This window comes from Sarcophilus harrisii, chromosome 1 (genome assembly GCF_902635505.1).
Source record: "Sarcophilus harrisii chromosome 1, mSarHar1.11, whole genome shotgun sequence".
Taxonomy (NCBI): Eukaryota; Metazoa; Chordata; class Mammalia; order Dasyuromorphia; family Dasyuridae; genus Sarcophilus; species Sarcophilus harrisii.
Window position 1 is genome coordinate 80,607,971 of NC_045426.1, and position 20,297 is coordinate 80,628,267.

At 38.0% G+C, this 20,297-nt stretch overlaps 1 protein-coding gene and 1 non-coding gene across 2 annotated transcripts; both read left to right on the forward strand.

Annotated features, from left to right (window-relative positions):
• Positions 1–109: 109 nt before the first annotated feature.
• WDR82 (WD repeat domain 82) lies at positions 110–19,164 on the forward strand. Its single transcript, XM_031958177.1, has 9 exons — positions 110–687; positions 6,228–6,325; positions 9,495–9,561; positions 10,463–10,562; positions 12,389–12,505; positions 13,023–13,178; positions 13,494–13,563; positions 15,234–15,376; positions 17,020–19,164. The coding sequence occupies exons 1-9, from the start codon at positions 527–529 to the stop codon at positions 17,047–17,049; spliced, it is 942 nt and encodes a 313-aa protein (XP_031814037.1). The 5' UTR covers positions 110–526; the 3' UTR covers positions 17,050–19,164.
• MIRLET7G (microRNA let-7g) lies at positions 7,555–7,704 on the forward strand. Its single transcript, NR_105701.1, has one exon. It is a non-coding gene; the product is annotated as a microRNA let-7g (primary transcript).
• Positions 19,165–20,297: the final 1,133 nt, after the last annotated feature.

Genomic DNA, 20,297 nt, shown 5'->3' on the forward strand with positions numbered 1-20,297 from the left:
TCTGCTCCCGGGATGGTGACGTCACCACCCGCCCCCGCCTTTCGACGATCCCAGAAGGCGCTGCGGCGCATCGGTTCCCACCTTTTCCCACCGCCGTCCCCCCCCCCCGTACCCCCTCCCCCAGCCCGCGCTAGCCCCCCCTTCCTGATTCCTTTCCCACAGTGCACTACGCTGGCGGCGGTGGTTCCGCGCCCCCGCGCCCCCTGCTTCTGCCTCTCGCCCCAAAATGGCGGACACAATGAGCCGGAGCCGCGCCGGCTTGTCCTGAGGAGCCCGTGAGAAGACGCCTCGCGGCCCAGGCCGAGGGACGACGACGACGCCGCCGAGGAAGGAGACGAGGAGGACAGCGAGCCGGCCGTCCCGACTCTCCTCCGACCTCGCCTCTCCTCCCCCCCCCGGGGCCCCGCCCCGGCCTCCCCCGGCCCTCGCGGCCACCCTCCCTCCTTCCCTCCTTCCCGCCGCCACTGTCGCTCTCCGCCCCCGACCCCGCCGCGGCCTCCTCCTCGCCCGGCTCGTCTCCGGCGCCATGAAGCTGACGGACATCGTGCTGCGGAGCTTCCGCGTGGCCAAGGTGTTCCGGGAGAACTCGGACAAGATCAACTGCTTCGATTTCAGCCCCAATGGCGAGACGGTCATCTCGAGCAGCGACGACGACTCCATCGTCCTGTACGACTGTCAGGAGGGCAAGTGAGTGAGCCGCCCCGGGCCCCGGGCCCCGGGCCCCGGCCCCGCCGCCGCCGCGTGGCAGCGCTCGTGGGCCCCCCGGGACGCCGCCGGTGGCGGGCTCGGGCAGGGGGAGGGAGCCGGTGCCCGTGTTGTGTAATGCTGGGCCCTTCCCCCCGGCCGCGGCGAACCCCCTCCCACGGTGGCCGCTTTAAGCGCGTAAGATAAAACGCCGAGGGTTGCCAAAGGAAGCAGCTAAAGGAAACCTAGAGCGCGTATTAGATAGATGGGTGCAGAAGTCTCGCTCGGGAGAAGTGACTGGTGCAAGGTCACACGGGAGCCCGCCGGCGCGGAGCGAGATTGCTTTCTGCCCTGACACGGATCTGCTCCTATTGACCACATCTTCGACTTGCATTCGGAGCCTTTCCCCTCTGCCCCTTTAAGTAGTTGCACATTCGTGATACTTGCCAACTGTTTTCTTTTGCGTGCTTTTTTTGCACAAACTTCACTTGCATAATCTAAACGTTCTGGTCACTTTTTCAGTCTTTTAGCATTTTGCTCACTGTTTAAAAAAAAAAAAAAAAGACTTAGCAAGCTGTTGCAGGAAGATTGCAAAAACATGTTGATTTTCTTTAAACAATGCGGCTTTTGGTCGCATCCCGGTGACCTCAGTTAAACTTTTGGCTGTGTTTTATAACCCCTGCCCACTCAACTTCCTCACGTAGTTCTTACCGAATCAGCACATTCTTGATAATTCCAGTATATAATGGTAGTATTTTTCCGACTCTTTTGTGAAGTACAACAGTGTCTTTTATGGAGAGCTCTTCACAGTACTTTAAAGCCTGTGCTTTGAATGTTTGGTGTCTTGTTTTCTGCGTGAGTTGATACAAGTGGTAGTTGGGTTTTGTTTTTTTCTTTTTTGGCCGCTTACTCTAGGGATCTTGGCTGGTCCGTCTTAATTTTAAGTGCTTCATTTCTCATACTTAATGTTCCTACGGCTCCATCACCTATTCTGCCAAATACTGTGATAATGAACTTCATTGCTTTCTACCTAGACAACTCTAAAGAGATGCATTCATCTCCTGCGTCTAATGATAGTCAGCTTTTTGATTCAGGGTCCACACTTTGCCGCGTTTAATTTTAGACCTTTAAATTTTTTTCTCTATATTCCTCCTAGACTTTTTTTTTTTTTTATCTTAGTTCAGTTTCTCTTGTCTCACACTTAGGTTTTTAGGAGCGATGTCTTTTTGTGATTTTTGTAGCCTAAGACATCTTAGTGTTTGCTTTACAATGTAATTGAGTTTGGGTTGTCTGGTGCGTTTTTACTTTATGTGAAGGTTGTTTATTTTTATTTCCACTACTCCAGATTTCAGTTTTTACCATTTTTATGTTACAGCTCTTTAAAAAAAAAAAAAAGGTTTTGTCAGTTTTTTTGTTGAAGAGCCTGCTAATGGGTTAGTACTTTAAATGATGTGGAGAGACATTAAATTTACTCTGTAGAATAGTCTTTTTAGAGGGAATAGATGGTCTATATTCTCAATAACTGATCACAAGCTAGTTGAGGGACTTGTCTGTATCCTTGAATGAACTTTAAGTCAGTTAAGTTGCTTGAGATATGCAGACAAGTTTGAATGAAGAGATTTGATAGTTTTTCTCTGCTTGAATTCTCTTTCACTGTTGGAAGCTGAAAAAAAAGTCACCTTTTGGAAGAAATCAAATAGTCTATTGAATGCTTGTTATTGAGTGGCTTGTCAGCTGATTTTCAGTGTATAGCATGAATTTCTTCACCCTTTATTCTTTCCTTTTTTTCTCCTTGATCATTTATGTCTACTCAGTGTGTGAGCTTATGCACTTAAACTTTCTGGGCCTCAAATTTCTCATATAAAATTAGGAGACTGGAATAGACTATCTTTAAAAGTTCTCTTTTAAATCTGAGAATGAATCCAAATTGCTAAAGCTTGGGAAAGATTTCTTTTCCAATGTATTTCTGGAGTATAAAAAGTTTTCTGAACATCTGCATACTGCACCTTTCTTCCAAGCTGTTGACTTATATTAGGAATAGAAAAAATTATTAAAACACAAGTATCAATTGCTAAGCATTTTCCTATTTATCATGAATTTAAATTTTCCTCATGTACTTTCCAGCCTTTCACTTTCACAGTTATTTTATTAGGGTGTTTATTTTGTGTAAAGCAGGGGTTTTGATTATGTTAGGACATTTTGATAGTGTCTAGTGGAGCTTGTGTTTTTGAATGCATAAAGTAAAACACCAAAAATTATAAAGGATATAGTTGTATTGAAATATAGTCATCAAGATATATATATATATATTTTAAGTCACAGAATCTAGATGAAGAAGGTTTAGTGTAGAGCACTGTGCTCTCCTGTGGTAACTTAAAATTTAGATAAGAGGCAATCTCTGCTCTCTTCAAGTTTTGCCTAATGAGGAAACAAGATCTGCAGAAGATAATGTTAAAATTCATTCAAGGTTCTTTAGAGAGATTTAAAAATAGTATCTAATTGTTGAATGATTTCACCTTCAAAGAACTTTTTGTTCATATGGATAATGCTCATTGTTGATGCAGAAACACGTTAGAATAGAGGAAACCTATTTTCTTGGAGCTCTTACGGCTCCATGTTCATCTTTTAACACATCCCTCAAATTTCTTTCCTTTCCCTTTCCACCTTAATTCTTTTTAACATATTCTACCAAGAAGATATAATTATATGTGCATACCTAATCTTTTCTTCTCCAAACCTTATCACTATAATTTTTTTTAAAACCCATAATCTGGAAATGTTATTAAGTCTGCATAGTGGCTTTTCAAAGTGACTACCATCATTTGTAAAGACTACCTATATGTGATCAGAAATTAATCTTGTGGGGCTACACACAGCACTACAGTGTTGAGACAGTTGCTTGCAGTTATTAGTTATAAGGGAAGGTAGATTGAAGTGTGTGTGTGTGTGTGTGTAGAAAAATGACTGATGTGTAAAAAATAAAAAATCAAAACCTTTAAAGACAAGAAACTAATCTTTCCTTCAGACTAGATATAGTATATCAAATATGAAAATAAAGCCCCTGTCATCTCTGCCATCCAACCCCAACAAGGACAGGAATGTAAAATGTGTATTAAAATGCATTTTTATATAAATATCATCAGCTGCTTCATTTCTTCAGTATCTTTATTGGTAAACATGAGAGTCTACCATGTTTGAGTGTGGAAACTGAAAGTTTCAGTCACATAATTCACTTTCACATAGATGTATATTCTCTTTACTGTATATAGACAAAATAAAGATAAAATTGCCTGTTTTACTCAAGTCATAACTAAGTTTGCCTGTTAGCTCCTAAGATTAATTTTTTGTCCATCCTCCCCCCCCCCCCCCCCCCCCCCAATGCTTTGTTGTTGTTGGGCCATATTAGTCTTTGTGACCCCATTTGGGGTTTTCTTAGTAAAGATAGTGGGAGGGTTTGCCATTTTCTCCTTCAGCTCATTTTACAAATGGGGGTCGAAGCAAGCAGGGTGAAATGACTTGCCCGGGGTCACACAGCTAGGGAAGTGTTTAGAGCTACATTTGAACTCGGTTCTTGACTCCAGGATTGGTGCTCTGTCTATTGTGCCAGCTAGTTGCTTGTTTCCCAAATAAGGGCTAACTTAATCAGATTGATAAGTAGTTAACAACTCATTCATATTTTATGTGGTTTGGATTATATTTTGAGTACTCAGTGATTATCAGAAGTCATGTCGTTCAACATGTTCTTGTTTTACAGATGAGCAAACAGACTCAGACTTTGCCTAATATCAAATAGTGACCATAGCCAAGATTTGAACCTAATTCAGTATTCTCAATTTAGCTAAAGGACTCATCTGCAGACTGAAGCTAAAATATTTCCATTCGTTTAACTTTTTTAAAAAAGTTTTTTCTTTCTGTTTTTATAATAGCTTTTTATTTTCAAAATACATGCAAAGATAATTTTCAACATTCACTCTTGCAAAACTTTATGTTCCAAATTTTTCTCCCTCTCCCCCTCCCCAGACAGCAAGTAAGTCAATATATGTTAAACTTATACAATTCTTCTTTGCACATTTCTACAGACTTTTAAAAATTAAACTATTTTTATGTGTAAGATAGGAGGTTATATAGGTCCAGTTTCAGAGAATTTACAATTTTCTAGGGGAGGCTAGATGGAGAAAAATGATTAATGCAAGTTCAGAAGAAGTGATCCAACTCTTTCAATTATTGGAGAGAGGTGAAGGCAAAAAGGAAAGGGAATGGGGAAAATATAATGTAGGTACAGTTTTATATGGGGTGAGTTAGTGGGGTCTGTGTGTAGGAGATTGTGGTAAAACAGTTAATTTATCTATGGAGTCCATGGGAAGGATAGTGCAAAATTTCTTGTCTCATTGAAACTTGAGTAACAAAATCTCTTTATGGCAGGCTGGACTATGACATTACATTCTTTATTCTTTAGACTCCCATGCGCAAAAGTGAAAAAAAAAAAAAAAGGTTCATTTAAACAAGATTTTCTTTTATATTGTACAGATTAGTAAACATAGTTTCATAAGTATTTTGTATAGCTCTTGGATCTGTCATCATAGACAGATGTGCACGCTTATCTGTTAGGTCATCTGTGGTGAAAGGGAAAAGAATTGACCAAAAGTAATAAATACTTACCTTTGCTAACTTTAGAAGTGTTTTTCAGTGAAATGAGGTTGTTACCAAGCTTGCTCTGCAGAAACTTTAGTACTTCCTGCTGTGTTAAAGGGCCATGATTCTTACATTGTGTGTAGTTGGAAAATTCAAGTAAAAAGTCACTATTTAAACTGCTATAGTTCTTGGGTTTGGCAAGTCCAGCAAAGTGGCTGATTTTTTAAAAACTGTATTTTAATTGTAATTATAGGATAGTTTTATAGTTCACTGTTAAAGGCAGATTCCATCAGGAAATGTAAACATTCTGTTTACAAAGCCCTGTTTCTAGTTTCGGTTTTTATATATCAGTGCCTTCCACTTGACAAGAAAGTGCTTCTTTCTTCCTGTGTGTATGAACCCCAGGGCATTGTTTTTAAATCTTTTTTTTTTCCTCTAAAAGAAGTTAGTTTTAGGAAATACCTGGAAATCTTTCTGTTTACTTCTATATTTAGATAAATTCTTTTTATTTGATTGGGTTTCTCCCCCTCCCCCCCCCCCAGACAGTTCAAATACTTAAAAAAAAAAAATCATTTATTAAACTTAAAACAATTTTTTTTTACATCTCTCCCTTATTGCCAGCCCCCATTAAGAAACCACATGGGAAGTTATGCAAAACATCAAACTGGTCAAATTCTTAGAAACTTAGATCTTTTTTTTTCTTTCCAGGAATTAAAAATAGAAGCTATCAAACCCAATTTAGTGTATATTTCCCTTTTCTCCCCGACTTAAAAGTTGCAGCTGTTTTCTGTTTCAAATAGGATCACCAGATAAACTCAGGTTTATCTGCATTAATGGTTCTGCTCTAAAATGTTGTAAATTGGTTTGTTTGGTGATATTCCCTTTGTGAGATTTCTTTATTATTTCCTCAGACCAAAGAGAACATTGTACAGTAAGAAGTATGGAGTAGACCTAATCAGATACACACATGCAGCAAACACTGTAGTGTACAGCTCTAACAAAATAGATGGTAAGTAAGCTTTCCTTTTTTTTTTTTTTTTTAAGACATGTTTAAGATCTCTGTCTACTTTTCTACTCTACTGCCTGCCTTGTAAAACATTGCCTAGATTTTACATTTTAATAAGAATATTTTGAAAACTTGGCTTGTATCAAAGTCTTTTGGAGTAAATATTCGGATAGAATGTGTTACTTCAGCCATATAAACTGAAAAGAAATTAGAAATTGGTGACAGCTTTTACTTCAGAAGTTTCTTGAAGGTTGGTGTATATGTCTTAACTTGAGATGGGGATGAGTTAGAGAAACAAGGAGAAAACTGTAGCCTCAAGAGAGAAAAGTTATTTTAAATGGTAGGATTAGCACACCATTAAGGAACTGCTTTATACACAAAGTGTAATGTACAGAAAAGAAATGGTTTGAGGATTTCATTGATTCACAGATGATAATGGCATTTCAATATGTTTACAGCTATATTCTTAACATTTTGAAATTGCTGTCATAGAGTGCTTCTCCTTTCTTGACATTGTTTTATTCTTAGATGAAATTAAATTTTTCCTGAATTTAATTCCGTTTAATATTGGTTGAAGCTAAAGGCTACTGTCTTCTAGAATTGGATATTTTGTCTTAACTGATGACCAAACTTCTGATATTTTTTTATAATAGGCAGGCTGGATATCAGTTAAATTTTCTCACTTAGTGTAGGTTTTCCCCAGTAGAAGAGTAGTTGCTTAGAACAGCTATTTCTACTTTATTAGCTAATCTACTTGATAGCATAGGGTATGTTCTCCAGTGTATCACTGAAGAATTGATAAGGTTGCTTTCTTACTTATATCTGCAATTCTGCTTTGTGTTAGTGGTAGGTAAGTGGGAGTGTCATTTTTAGGAAACTTTCTTGTCTATAAATTGATTTCTTGAATACCTTTATTTCTAAACTTGCTGACTTTTGAACATAGGTAATTTTCTAAGTAAATAGGGTAGCCAGTGCAGTTGAGCTAAGAAGGAATAATTAGGATTCACATCACAGGGAATATGTTTAATTGCAAACTTAAAGTAGAGAGTTTTTCCTCTTGGGCTTTTCTCTCCTTATTTGAAAATCCTGATACGCAGTGGGGAGACATGTATACAAAATTTCTCATCCAGGCTCCAAGTAAAAGAAGATACCTTGCTGGTTTTGTATTTTAAAGATGCTGCTTTTCTTGTAACTCTCATTCCCCCCTGTTCTTCATGAAGAGCTCCGGCCTCCACCCTGTTTCCTTCTGCCTGATTCCAGGCTGAGGTAGTAGTTTGTACAGTTTGAGGGTCTATGATACCACCCGGTACAGGAGATAACTGTACAGGCCACTGCCTTGCCAGGGACAGAGCGCTGCCACCAACAATGGTTTGTAGCAGAGCATGGGGACGGTCTTCCTCTGGGAAACCAGGTAACTCTAACAGAAAAGGGGTCTAATGGTTCTTTGTGGGTAGGTAAAAGTACTGAAAATATTACTGGTCCTTAAATTCATTCCACTTAACCGAGATTACAACATACGTCCTAGGCCTCACTCTTTGTCACCGAAGTAACAAGTAAATAGTATTATTAAGCAATTGTTCAAATATTTAGAAACATGAGGACATTATAGTGAAAAGAAAATTATTTGAAGATATCACTTCTCCCTTATAGTTGGTCATGGGATAGCTCATTAAAAAAATGACCTTATATTCCATTCTGCTGGGTATCTTTTGTTTGTGAGTATCTTTTCCAGACTCATTTCCTAGAGTCTCTTTGACCAGTGGCTCCTCAGTACTACTCTTTACCTAAAGGACTCTTAAGACTCTTCAGTCTTCTTTACAGCATTTCACATATCCCCTTTTCCCTTTCCCACCTCTCCAAATGAAGGGGACTTATTATCAAAGGAAATATTTATTTTCCCACAAATATTTCTATGAGTAATTAATTCTTTGGTCTTTGTCAAAGCCTGATAATTGCTTAAATTACTAATATTAAGTTCTCTTAGAGAAAATAAGAACAGGCTGGAATTGATCCAACAGATATCCAAGTTCTTTTTGTATCGAGAAGCTTTAAAGAAGCTTTACAGTTTTAAATCCCCTGGGATGAAAATTTGTGCTTTATTGGATTTACTTTTGACATTTAATGAAGCATAGTTTGATTTATGTATTTTAAAAAAGACTGTTCATGTGAGCTTAACTTTTAACAGCCTGTTTGGGAATAAAGTAAGAATGAACTACCAATCTACTTGTTAGATGGTATTGGGGAAAAAATACTGACAGTCTGAAAACCATAGTTCTAATTTGTATTCTGCCACATAGTTGGCGAAGTGATTTTGAGTCTTCTTCTATTCCCCTCTCTAAATGGAAGAGTTTGGACCAGTCATTCTCTACAGTCTTTTTCACTTTTGATATTCTATTCTTTTTCTTTGGTTTAAAAAAAAAGTCATGCTAGAATTATGCATAGTAACTAATGTTTGGATGAATCTTTTTTATTGTAGAAAGATGCAACTTATTTTCTAGAAGCAAAGATGGGGAAATAATTTTTTTAAAAAATTCTGTGCCAAGTGCTATCAGCAGTTTTATTTGCCAAGAATTTTTATTAATGAGAAATTATGTCAAGCTGCTTTTTCTTGCCTTGCCCACTATTACCTAGCATGTCAGAAGTGTTTTTTCCCCCTGAGGCAATTGGGCTTAAGTGATTTACCCAGGTTCACACTGCCAGGAAGTGTTAAGTGTCTGAGGTCAGATTTGAACTCAGCTCCTCCTGATTTCAGGGCTGGTGTTCTATCCACTGAATCACCTAGCTGCCCCCCATTTTAGAAGTTTTACTTGATATTTTTATGTTCTTAAGAATCTTCTGATCAAGACGGACAAATGTTCCTCCCTCACTTTTTGGGCCTTCAGGTGCAGACCTTGCATTTGTGGTTAATCTGAGTGAATATTTTGGGTAGTTTGGCTTACCCTGCCTTCCTTTCCTTCTTTACTAAAGTTTTTTATTGTTCTTTACTTGGGGGAGGTGAAGTCTATGGATGAAGACATGTGGAAACAAGATAATCAGTATTTTAAGAGAACTTAGATCTTCTGACCCTAAATTAATTTAGCAATTTTTTTTTTTTAATGAAGTTTGCAAAGAAAGGGCCCAATAACTTCTCAGCTGATTAAGAATATTGCTTTGGTACTTTGTGTGATTTCAGATACAATCCGCTACCTGTCCTTGCATGATAATAAATACATCCGGTACTTTCCTGGACACAACAAGAGGTAAGACCCAAAAGGAGTGGATAGGAGACTTAACAGAGCTCTTAAGCTAGTGAAGCAGTTAGGGAAAGAGTTATTCCTTTAGTTTTTTTTTTTTTTTTTTAAATTTATTCCTTGTGAGTGCTTTCAGTCTGTTCACTGGTCTTCTTCTGCATTTGGCAGTTTTCTGGAGCACTGAGGGTACATTATATATATATATATATATATATATATATATATATATATATATATCCAATGTCTGATAAGGCTTATTTTTATATTATTATTATAAAAGCTTTTTATTAGTGAGGTTTTCTTTTCTTGTTTTTGTCTTGCTTTTTTTTAAATCTATGTATACGCTTTTTCAATATCTAAAAGCTGGTCAAACTTTCTCTGGTTGGCAGAACTTATATATTTCTCTGTATCACTAATAAATAATAAAAGCTAGCATTTTTTAGTGCTTTAAGTTTTGCATAGCACTGTATAACTTTTTGCTCTCTCATTTGAACCTCACAACACCTTTGTGAGGTAGGTGGCATTGTAACTTCCCTTTTACAGATTGAAAATATTAAATGACTAGCTCAGGGTCACACATTTAGGTGTTTGTAAACATGTATATTCCTAATTTACATGGCATTGCCTTTAAAAGTTAATATCTCATGTTTTTTTCTCTGCCCAGAGTACATGTGAAAAGAGTTCCTGATAATGCTAATAGAGTTAACATTTATATAATACTTCATGGTTTTCACAAAATTCGATGTAGATACTAGCTATTGTTGTTTATCACAATCCTTTGCTATATTTATATTAGGTTTATAAGGTCTTGTGGAAGAATGGTAGATCTATTGACAGTGATAATGGAACTGTATACATTCACTTCTCCCTTTTTTTTCCCTGAATTGCATTTGTCTTGGACATCTTTCAGGGTGGTAGCCTTGTCCATGTCACCAATAGATGACACTTTTATCTCTGGGTCTCTGGATAAAACCATCCGACTCTGGGACCTTCGGTCTCCTAATTGCCAGGTAAGTAATAAGAATTGATAGGTCCCAGGAGTCTAGTTGTTAATCAGAACTTTGAAATTATAGGTTTTATTTAATACATCACTTGGTGTATTTGGAACTTGACATTGAGTTAGAAAACTTTACAGTATTATTTCTCTTTAAGTTTCAGACTTTTTCTAAATCTTAAACAAAATTTATATTTCCTGGTATATTGGTTGATGGAAGAAATATCTTTTCTGTGTTCATGTGGTGTGGTAAAATACATACATATATATTTGCCACAGTGTAGAAATGACACAGGTTACTAATCTAAACTAGGCTTTATTATTATACTCAAGTAAAAGTTTGGGTTCCAAAGAAAATCTGAACAATCTTTAGAATTCTAACCAACCTTCTTATAGGCAAAATTATATCAGAGGAATTGAGAAGTACTTTTACATGCTGCAATCTTGTTCATTGATCTTAGATCATAGAAATTAAAGAAGAATTGGAGCCACAATCCCATACTTCCTTTATTGTCATAAAAATTGAGCAAACTTAAGCAGAGACGTGATCTCATATATCCTCTAAAAAACAGCTTTATTAGACAGTCTTTAGAAAAACTTAAGTTACAATTAAACTATATGTAGAAGGTTAAAGCTGATTAAGGGAGGGCAATTTATGGGTTGCCAAGGAGTTAGACATTCTTCCTCTGACTTCTTATCTAAGGAATGTTTAAAACTAGTAAATTTTCACATCCTATGAGATAGATTTCTGTCAGTGAAGTTAATGTAAAGACAGCCTTTTGGTTCATTAATATTTGCAGGAGGATTGACCCTAAATCCTAACAAAATCAAATTGATTCTGATTGCATTTTGTAATTGATTCTAACGTGTCATCTCCAGTATTTTGTAAACTCTCTTGAGCCATTGTCTAAGTCTCTGAGTTAATAAGTTCAAAAGTTCGGTTTTCCTCTCTGAACTAAATTGTCCTTTAAATCACCTTAATTCAAAGAAAGAGATTGTCTCTACATATCTTGCTGACCTTGTAGAATTAAGGGAGATCTCACAAGATGCAGGTGGGCGCCAGGAAGTCTGCAAAGCTGGCTGTTCAACAAAGTTTGGCTTATTAGCCATGTAGGTGGACGCTCGCTACCAATGAGTTTTCCATAGCAACAAAATGGCAAATAAAGCTATTGCTAGACCTGAAGTTCCTCATGTGCTATTTTCCATCATTGTCAGATTTCAAACTTTATAACCAATCATGTTGTTTTATGTTTTTAATCTTTGTTCTCTTGGACTTTGCACAATTTATATGAAGGCTAGTAAGTCTTGTGGTCTTTTGTCTGATTGAGAAGTTCGGAGACTTCTTTTATTGTTAATTGCTAGCCTTACCAATGAATTTAATGTAGCTCGAAATACTTCAATTTCAATTGTAGTGGTCCTGAATGGTAAAAGAAAAGGAAAAAAAATTCCCATAACAATAGTAACCTCATTTTGAAGTTCCTAAATGATGATTATGGCTACAACTGGCAACAAGGAATAGAATTCTGAATCCATCATTAGCTCTGGGCTTTGTTGGTTGTGTTTAATTCTAGCTGAATTTGATAGCCCCCCTAAAAACTGAGTTGTTACTTGTGTATTTCCTTCTATAAAAGAAAATCTAATCTATCTCAAATCTTGATGGTGACTCCTCTTAACATCCCTCCACCAAATCTCAAGTTCTCATTAGGTAAATGTTATCCAGGATGACTATTGTATGCCCCAAGGGTTTGTGATCTTCATTAATTCCCCCCCCCCCCCCCCAAAGACAACAACAATAACAAAAAACTTTTGTTGATTCTTAAGGTATTTGTTTTTTTCTCCTAGGGCCTAATGCATCTCCAAGGAAAACCTGTTTGTTCTTTTGACCCAGAAGGGTTAATTTTTGCTGCTGGCGTCAATTCTGAAATGGTTAAACTTTATGATCTTCGCTCCTTTGATAAGGTAATATGTTGATAGTTTTTCATTTATCCAGACGTATCCTATGTTCAGAGTTGAGTTTGCAGGTAGTAGAAAAGAATAGCAGAATTTAGTTGTGAAAGAATGATATTTTAAAGCTGTGGATGCTAATTCATTTTTAATATATGCATGTTCCTTTTCAACTATGAGTCATTTTCTTTTGTTTTGCCATCAGGTAGCTGCTATCTAAAATTCATGTAACTTTCCAAAATTTGGATTTTAACTCTCGTCTAGGTTACCTTGTGCATGTTAGACAAGAAGAAATATAATACTCGTTCTTTTGACCATTAAGAGACATTTTGGTCCAATAAAAAGACCAGTATGCTTTTCACACAAACCTAAGTTTTCTGTATCCATTTCTGCCCTCCAACAATTGACTGATCTCATAAACATTTAAGATAGGGTTTATGTCACAGAGATAAGTAATAAGGGTTCATTATCAAAAGTAATTTTGATGTTCTAATAATATCTTATGAATCTACCTTTCTTTTTATATTTGAAGGGGCCATTTGCTACCTTCAAAATGCAGTATGATAGGAACTGTGAGTGGACAGGCTTAAAGTTCAGCAATGATGGCAAACTCATCCTTATATCTACCAATGGCAGTTTCATCCGTCTGATCGATGCATTTAAGGGAGCAGTGATGCATACATTTGGGGTAAGTGAAATTGCAAACTGTTTTCTCTCCAGGCTATATTCTCATTGAACTGTCTACAGGCTGCCTTTTGTTAGTTAGATTGTGGGGAATATGGCTGAGGGAAAAATGCTATTTGTATGTGAAATTAAGTGTATGCCTAAGGGCTGTGGTATATGTTGTTACAAGACTGGGAAGAGGTGGGAGATGGGGATTGAAGTCAAGAGAAAAAAGTTGCTCAGCCTTTCTGGGTGACAGTGAATATAGTAAAGAGTGGCAAATGGTAGTGGGTTTTGTTTGTTTAACAAGAAAAACAATTGTTTTGTCCTTATATTTTAGGGATATAACAACAGCAAGGCTGTCACATTGGAAGCCTCTTTCACTCCAGATTCTCAATTTATTATGATTGGTAAGATATTTCCCTGTCCTTTCTTTGGCTTTTGTAACTTTGACTTAGAAATCTTCGGCATTTAGTAATCTGGCATTAAATATTAAAATGATATTAATAATCCCTTATCAAAATGTTTTATTATTACTGATTTAGACCATAATATCTAAGGTGATTAGACCTGGGCACAGAATTTTAGCAAGGCCAATGATATGATTTCAGCTCTTTAGCCTAGAAAAGACTTGTGTGGGTGGGAGAACATCATAATTGCCTCCAGATCTCTTTAAGTATTATATTGTAGATGGGGATTGTATTTATTCTGTATCAGAGGACAAAATGAAGATGGGTTGAACCTGCAAAGAGGTAAACTTAAACTTATTCGAAGGAAGAATGTCTTAACAGAGTTGACCAGAAGCGAATGAACTATTCTAGGGATAGTCCTTAACAGAGATCTTGGAGCAAAATCTGTATGGTTGCTTTTCAGATAGGTGTGTTTTAGAGAGGATTTTTGTTTAGGTATGTGGATTGAAGTAAAGCAAGGGATTCTTATATGTCATCTGTGAACTTGTTTTTAATACTTATGCTAACTATATTTCACAATAATTGGTTTCCCTTGTAATTTGACATGTTTTAGTTTGTGTATTTAAAAACATTATTTGAAGGATTACGGAAACTTCACCAGGCTGCTGAAAGAATATATAGCATAAAAATGGTTTAGAACCTCTGGTTTATAGAAACTTTTATAGTTATAAATCTATATGACAGAATAGATCGTGTCTCCCCCCCCCCCCCAAAAAAAAAAAAAATAGAGAGGTTTAGGAGAGTTGATTTGTGGAGTAATAGTAAAGGAAATCATAACTTTCTTGGAAATATTTCCAACACTTAGGGGATATCCAGGTGGAGATGACTATTATGTGCTTGACATTATAGATCTAGAATCCTGAAGAAAAGTAAGCTTGTGCGTGCGCGCATGCTCTCTCTCTCTCTTTCTCTCTCTCTCTCTCTCTCTCAAAACTCACATTTGGAATGCTAGTCTTGTTCCCTGGATAGAAGTTTGTTTGTTTGTTTTTAAATAAAAACTTGTTCTTTATCAAAATTGGTGTTTATAAGCACTGACTTTCTGAAAAAGTGCCACTAATAATGTAATATTACATGGTCTCAACCATTTGCCTGTCATTAATGAGAATTCACTTGGGTGTTTTATAGAATATTGAATCTGTGAGCCAAAATACAGTATGTCCCTAAAGTCTCAGTGCCATTTTAAGCTATTAACTATGCTAAAACTTTGGAAACACCCTTCAGGATTATGCTCTTCTTTCATTTTGCTACAGCTACATAGAGATAAATTAGTTATGGATTTTTTTTAGTGCATCTTAGTCTTTTAAGTCTTAATTTTCTAGCTAGGTTGGGTATGATAATAACAGATCTTAGGGATAGTACTGGATTGTAAATTATAGTATCATACAAGGTAAACTAAGTATTCAGCAAAAAACGGGGGGGGGGGGGCAGGTCATTCTAGTAGGTGAAATGGGTAAGAAAGGTAATGGATATTATACTCCTTTTTTAATAGTTTCTAGCGAGACACTCTTGCGTAATAATTGCCTTTTCTGCATTTCTACCAGAGAATTGCTGTGTTTTTTCCATGCTATGTAACTTGAATTTAATGCAGTTGTTTTATTTCTCATCTCTAGGCTCTGATGATGGTAAGATTCATGTCTGGAATGGAGAAAGTGGCATAAAGGTGGCTGTTTTGGATGGAAAACATACTGGTCCCATAACCTGTTTGCAATTCAACCCCAAGTTCATGACCTTTGCCAGTGCGTGTTCTAACATGGTGAGTATAGCAAAATGCATAGCCTCAGGTAAACATGAATTTTGTTGAGTCCCAAGAGTAAGTCTCCCACAAAGACACTGGTTCTAGGATTGGGATTTATTGATTTACTTTCTTTTACTTCCTATGTGCCTTCTCCCCTAGTATCCCCTGTTTGACAGGTTACATGACCAAACATTTAACACATGTTAAATATTCCATGTGTGTAACATAAAGTTTCATGAGCAAAATTCTTCCTGGCTTCCTTGTTTTACCTATCCAAAAGTAGAAAGGATCCTGGAACCTTATCCTTTTGAGTCATTCTACTTTTTTGTTTAATTCATCTATATATCTCCAGTCCAAGATTTAAGTTCTGCTGTTCTGAACTCTTGAAGCCTTCGATTGCCTTTAATAATAGACTTTATGGAAAATCCTTCTTTTCCCAAATGACACCTGTCTAGTTCAATTTTTCTAACTCCACACAGCACTTATTCCTATATCTGCCTATAAACGGAATTGGGGAGAAAGAAGACCGAGATATGAATTTTTACCACAGAATTTACCCTGTTATATATTGTCCCTCTTTCCTTGCCAAAAATTCCTAGCATATCAATACTATTGGGTCCTCCTCTAGTCCAACCCTTGGAAGCAGAGGAAATTCAGAGTAATAGAGGGAGAGTTAGAATCCTGATCTTCTGACTTCCAGCTCAGTAATTTCTACTATGCCACAGTCCCAAGTTTTTGTAACCTTATTATTAAGCATCTCAGTTTTCCTCACCTTACAGCTCAGTCAGGTACTGGCAAATCCTGACATTTCCACCCATCACAGCTTCTCCTAGTACATCACTCCATCTTAGTTCAGGCTTTTATTATCTCTTACCTAGCTTACTGAAACAGTCCCCTGCTTTTTCTCTCCTTGCCTCAAGTTATAAGTGCAACCTCTATATTGCTGCCCAAAGTGCTTTTTCTTACATGTAGATGGACCGTTATTTACTCCGCTACTTAACTCTAATGACTTCCTATTGCTTTGAGGATCAAATATGAACTCCTCTATTTAGTTTTTAAGCTTTCCCCTTTCTAAGGCTCATATCTGAAAGGCACTTGTGGGTCTGCCTTGGAGTCTCTAGTGCTTGTAAGATATGGGGTAAGCAGTGTCCTTGAGGTGAAACCTTTCCCTTTCCCTCCAGTGCTCTGTCTGCAGTCTACCTTGGGTCCCCTACTTTGTCTCTAAGGATGTATCCTTGAGTGAGCTCCTTGGGGGAGGGGGGAGGGGGGAGGGTGCCTAGTGCTTGGCGAGGCTGAGGAATCCACCTCTTCCTCTGCCTGACCTGAGGTGAATGCAGTGCTTTTCACTTTTTATCTGTATGACTTTACCTAAGAATCTTTCCCTCTTTGGGCCTAGCTTCCTTAAATATAAAATTAAATTGGATTAGAGGTTCCCTACAGAGGTTCCTGGAAGTTGTCCTACATTTATAATCGTCTTTTCCTTACCAGAAAGATCCTTGAGATCAGTACTGTTAGGGAACTCATTTTATAAAAAAATTAAGTTGCTCAAGATTCCTGTGAGTCTATTTCCCTTGTACTTTGGAGGTGTCCTGAAGCCTTTGGTCCTAATGCAGACCGTTTGTACTGTTCTTCCTGCTTTGAAGTCATTCTTTTCCTTGCAGGCATTCTGGCTTCCCACCATCGATGACTGATCCCCCATGAGCAGCGTCTGCACCTTGAAGGGCAGCCAGCACGAGGAGGAAAGAGGCTGGGTACTGGGACTGTGTTGTTCTCCCAACCCGAAGCTTCCTTCTCTCCAGCCCTTCTCATGGACATCGCTCCCCATCCTTTTGAAAACAAACCCCACCAACACTCCTTGGCTGCATTCCTTCTGAAGGACTCTCGGTGCTGCAGACCTGACTTGGATCCAGCATTTCCCGCAGCCTGTGACAAGCTCCTCCTGAAGGATGAGCTGTGTCAGGCTCACGGGCAGCAGTGCGGACCCTTGGCATAGCCTCCTCTTCTGAATGTATAGGGAGCCCATAAAATCTTGACTCCACATATCTTCTTTCCTGCACCCTGTCCCCATAAATGCATGGAAATTAGTTCTGGTTTTGAGATACTAGTGCAGTTTCCCCTTTTCCCTCTGCATGTGTCATGATTGAATTTTCCCAGTATTGTTGTGGCTTTATTCCATAGCCATGGGTTTTCTTCTGTGCCAAAAGTTTAAGAATAATCAGTTCAGATGTGGTAGGTACAGAGGGAAGGACAGAGCTATGTAAGGTCTTGGTTTGCAAGGAACTCTGCAGACTGTTAGGGTGAGGGTGCCAGGTATAGGCTTAGTTGTGTGGTTGACTCAGTCTGTTCCTTACTGACGTGGGGAGCAGAGAGAGATCAAGGGGATGTGAAGTGGTAACGGGTCAAGTGCCTCCAGCAGTCAAGGAGGCATACCTCCTTCACAGACAGGGGGCCAGCCCTGTGTAAGTAAATGGCAGCTGAGCTGGGCTACAGCCAGGTTGTCTCTGTCCAATGATCTTTTGTGTGTACATATTTATGAGGGGGTGGGAGTGGGAGCCTATTTTTTTACTTTAGAAATCAATAACTATTTCATGTGGGCCAGTATTGTGGAATGAGTCCAAATTGTTTACACTGCTTTCTTTCCTCTGCCTTCCTTTCTCCCATCCCAAAAAAAGAAATCCTGTAAATAACTTGCAGATAGTCCTACCCCTATCTCCAGCCACCCAAACCCACAAAGCTGATTCTCGGCTTGTATTTTTGTTAGTGTCTAGCCTTTTTATATGACTTTTTCTTATTTTACATTTCAGCTCTGTGTGTGCACCTTCGTTTTAAAAACAAAACTTACACGTTGTAACATCAGGCTTTAGTACACAATAGTTTTATGATCTCTTGTTCTCACCTGAATCTTGGTGTTGTTGATTTTTTAGCTGGGCCTGGGCCACAGGAGAAAAGCTCTCACCTTTGAGATGAAAGGCAGCCTGTTTTTCTACCTGAGAGTGTTGCCACAAGTATTAGAAAGTTTTCCCTCTTTTCCTTTTACATTTTTTGGAAAACGAGCACGATTGCTGCCTAACTTGGAGACCATTGATTGGCTCCCTCAGATGATCACTGGCAAGCTCACGAGAGCCACTACTCTGTATTTTCCCAGCCTTTATAGTGGAAACCTCTCCAGTATTAGTCCCTGTTGTACTCTAGCCCAGTCTGTCTTTGCGCATGTGGTGTGAACAAAAGTCACTCTGCATGATAATGTCTCAGAAATTGTGATTCCCAAACCAGTGGTTTCAGTTTGTAAATAGCCTCTGTGCTAATTATATTGTGCACACTTATTGCTTGTATCTGTGTTCTTTGCATTCCTTCAGGGGTAAATAAGAAGAGAAAGTTGTGTTTCTCCTGTGTGGAAAGGAGTTTTTATTTTTTTTTAAGGGTAGAAGTCAGTATGTGGTGGGAAGGCAGCAATTACTTTTTTAGAGCTAGGTAGAAGGGACATTTCAAGTAGGGGACGTAAATAAGGCCATGTATGTACACTACATCAGACAGTGCAGGTTGGCTTTTTTTAAAAACACATTAGATTCTTACTATCTTTAAGCCACCAGGTTGGAGTAGGAGATCAAGGGGTAAGGTTAACAGTTCTGGAGTAATAATTTATTTACTTTTGTTTATTAACAAGGGAGGGGTCCCTCCATATCCATTGCTCAATGTACGTTCAACAAAAGATGTGGTTTTCCCTTGCTTTAGAGGGTTAGATGAAAAGTACAGTGTAGAGAGAACTACTTAGGTCTTAGAGGTGGTATCTATTTGCTTTGGGGATGGAGAGGACCACAGTTGTTCATGCCATAGGTGTTTGGGAGAGTCTAAACAGTAGATGACTTAGAGTTTTAGGGAAAATCACTTGCCTAGGGGAAGGAGGTGTATAGGCTAGGCAAAGCAGAGTTCTGTGTCTGTTGTTTCCAAAAGAGGTTGGGATGGGCATAGGAGGTGGAGGTAAAAGGATTCTCACCAGTTGTTTTTGTAAAGAATTAAGTCTTATCAATTTTATTATTTTATTTATTTATATATATTTTTAGTAAAGGTTATCTCTTCCCACTGAAAGTATTAATAATACTATTGGGAATATATTTTTATGGTTACTATGTAAGGCCAATCAGCACATCCATAAGTTGCACAAAGCACTCACTCCATCCTTCAATTTTTCTCATGTTCAAAGCCCTTATGAGCCTAAAAATCCTTTTTCATGACTTCTAGTCCATCCTTAATCAGTACTGGTGACCACCTACATCTACTCTCTCCTGTGTAGCTGATAGATAAGCCTTTAATAACTCAATTTGGGGGTATTTGGGACACAGTTGGGAGGAAGTGTCTTCTAATAATTTGCATTTCCCTAGTATTTTGATCTTTGACACTTTTTGTGATGCTGAGAAGGGTAGGAGGCCAAAGCTGAACAAGGGAACAGGATAGGCCAAGGCAGACTATTTTGGACTATAGGTGGCTAGGAATGTGAATGGTCTCCAGGAGAGTGACTACAGTGATAATTGATTGGAACTTAACTATTGTCTACTACCTGGCACCCAGAATGCACTGATGGAGAATGTGTCATGAGAGTTTAGCACAGATAAGAATGCAAGAATTTTCCTTTTGTTGAGTTAAACATCTCAATTTTTACCTTCTCTAAAAAGTTTTTAAAATTACATTAAAAGAAAAATTTTAGCAAAACTAGTTAACATTTCATCTGACAGAATGTGCAATACTCTGTACCTGTAAGCCTTTTGTGATGGAAGTGTTATTTATTTTTTTTTTTTCCTGTTTTTCACTGAAGTCTAGCTTTTCCATCTAATGGAAACATTTTAAAATTATGACATTTCTTCTCTTCTCTCCCCCCACCCCCTTTTCAAAAGGATGATGACAAGTTTTCCTTAATTAGCACATTCTCAGCAGCAAATATGTT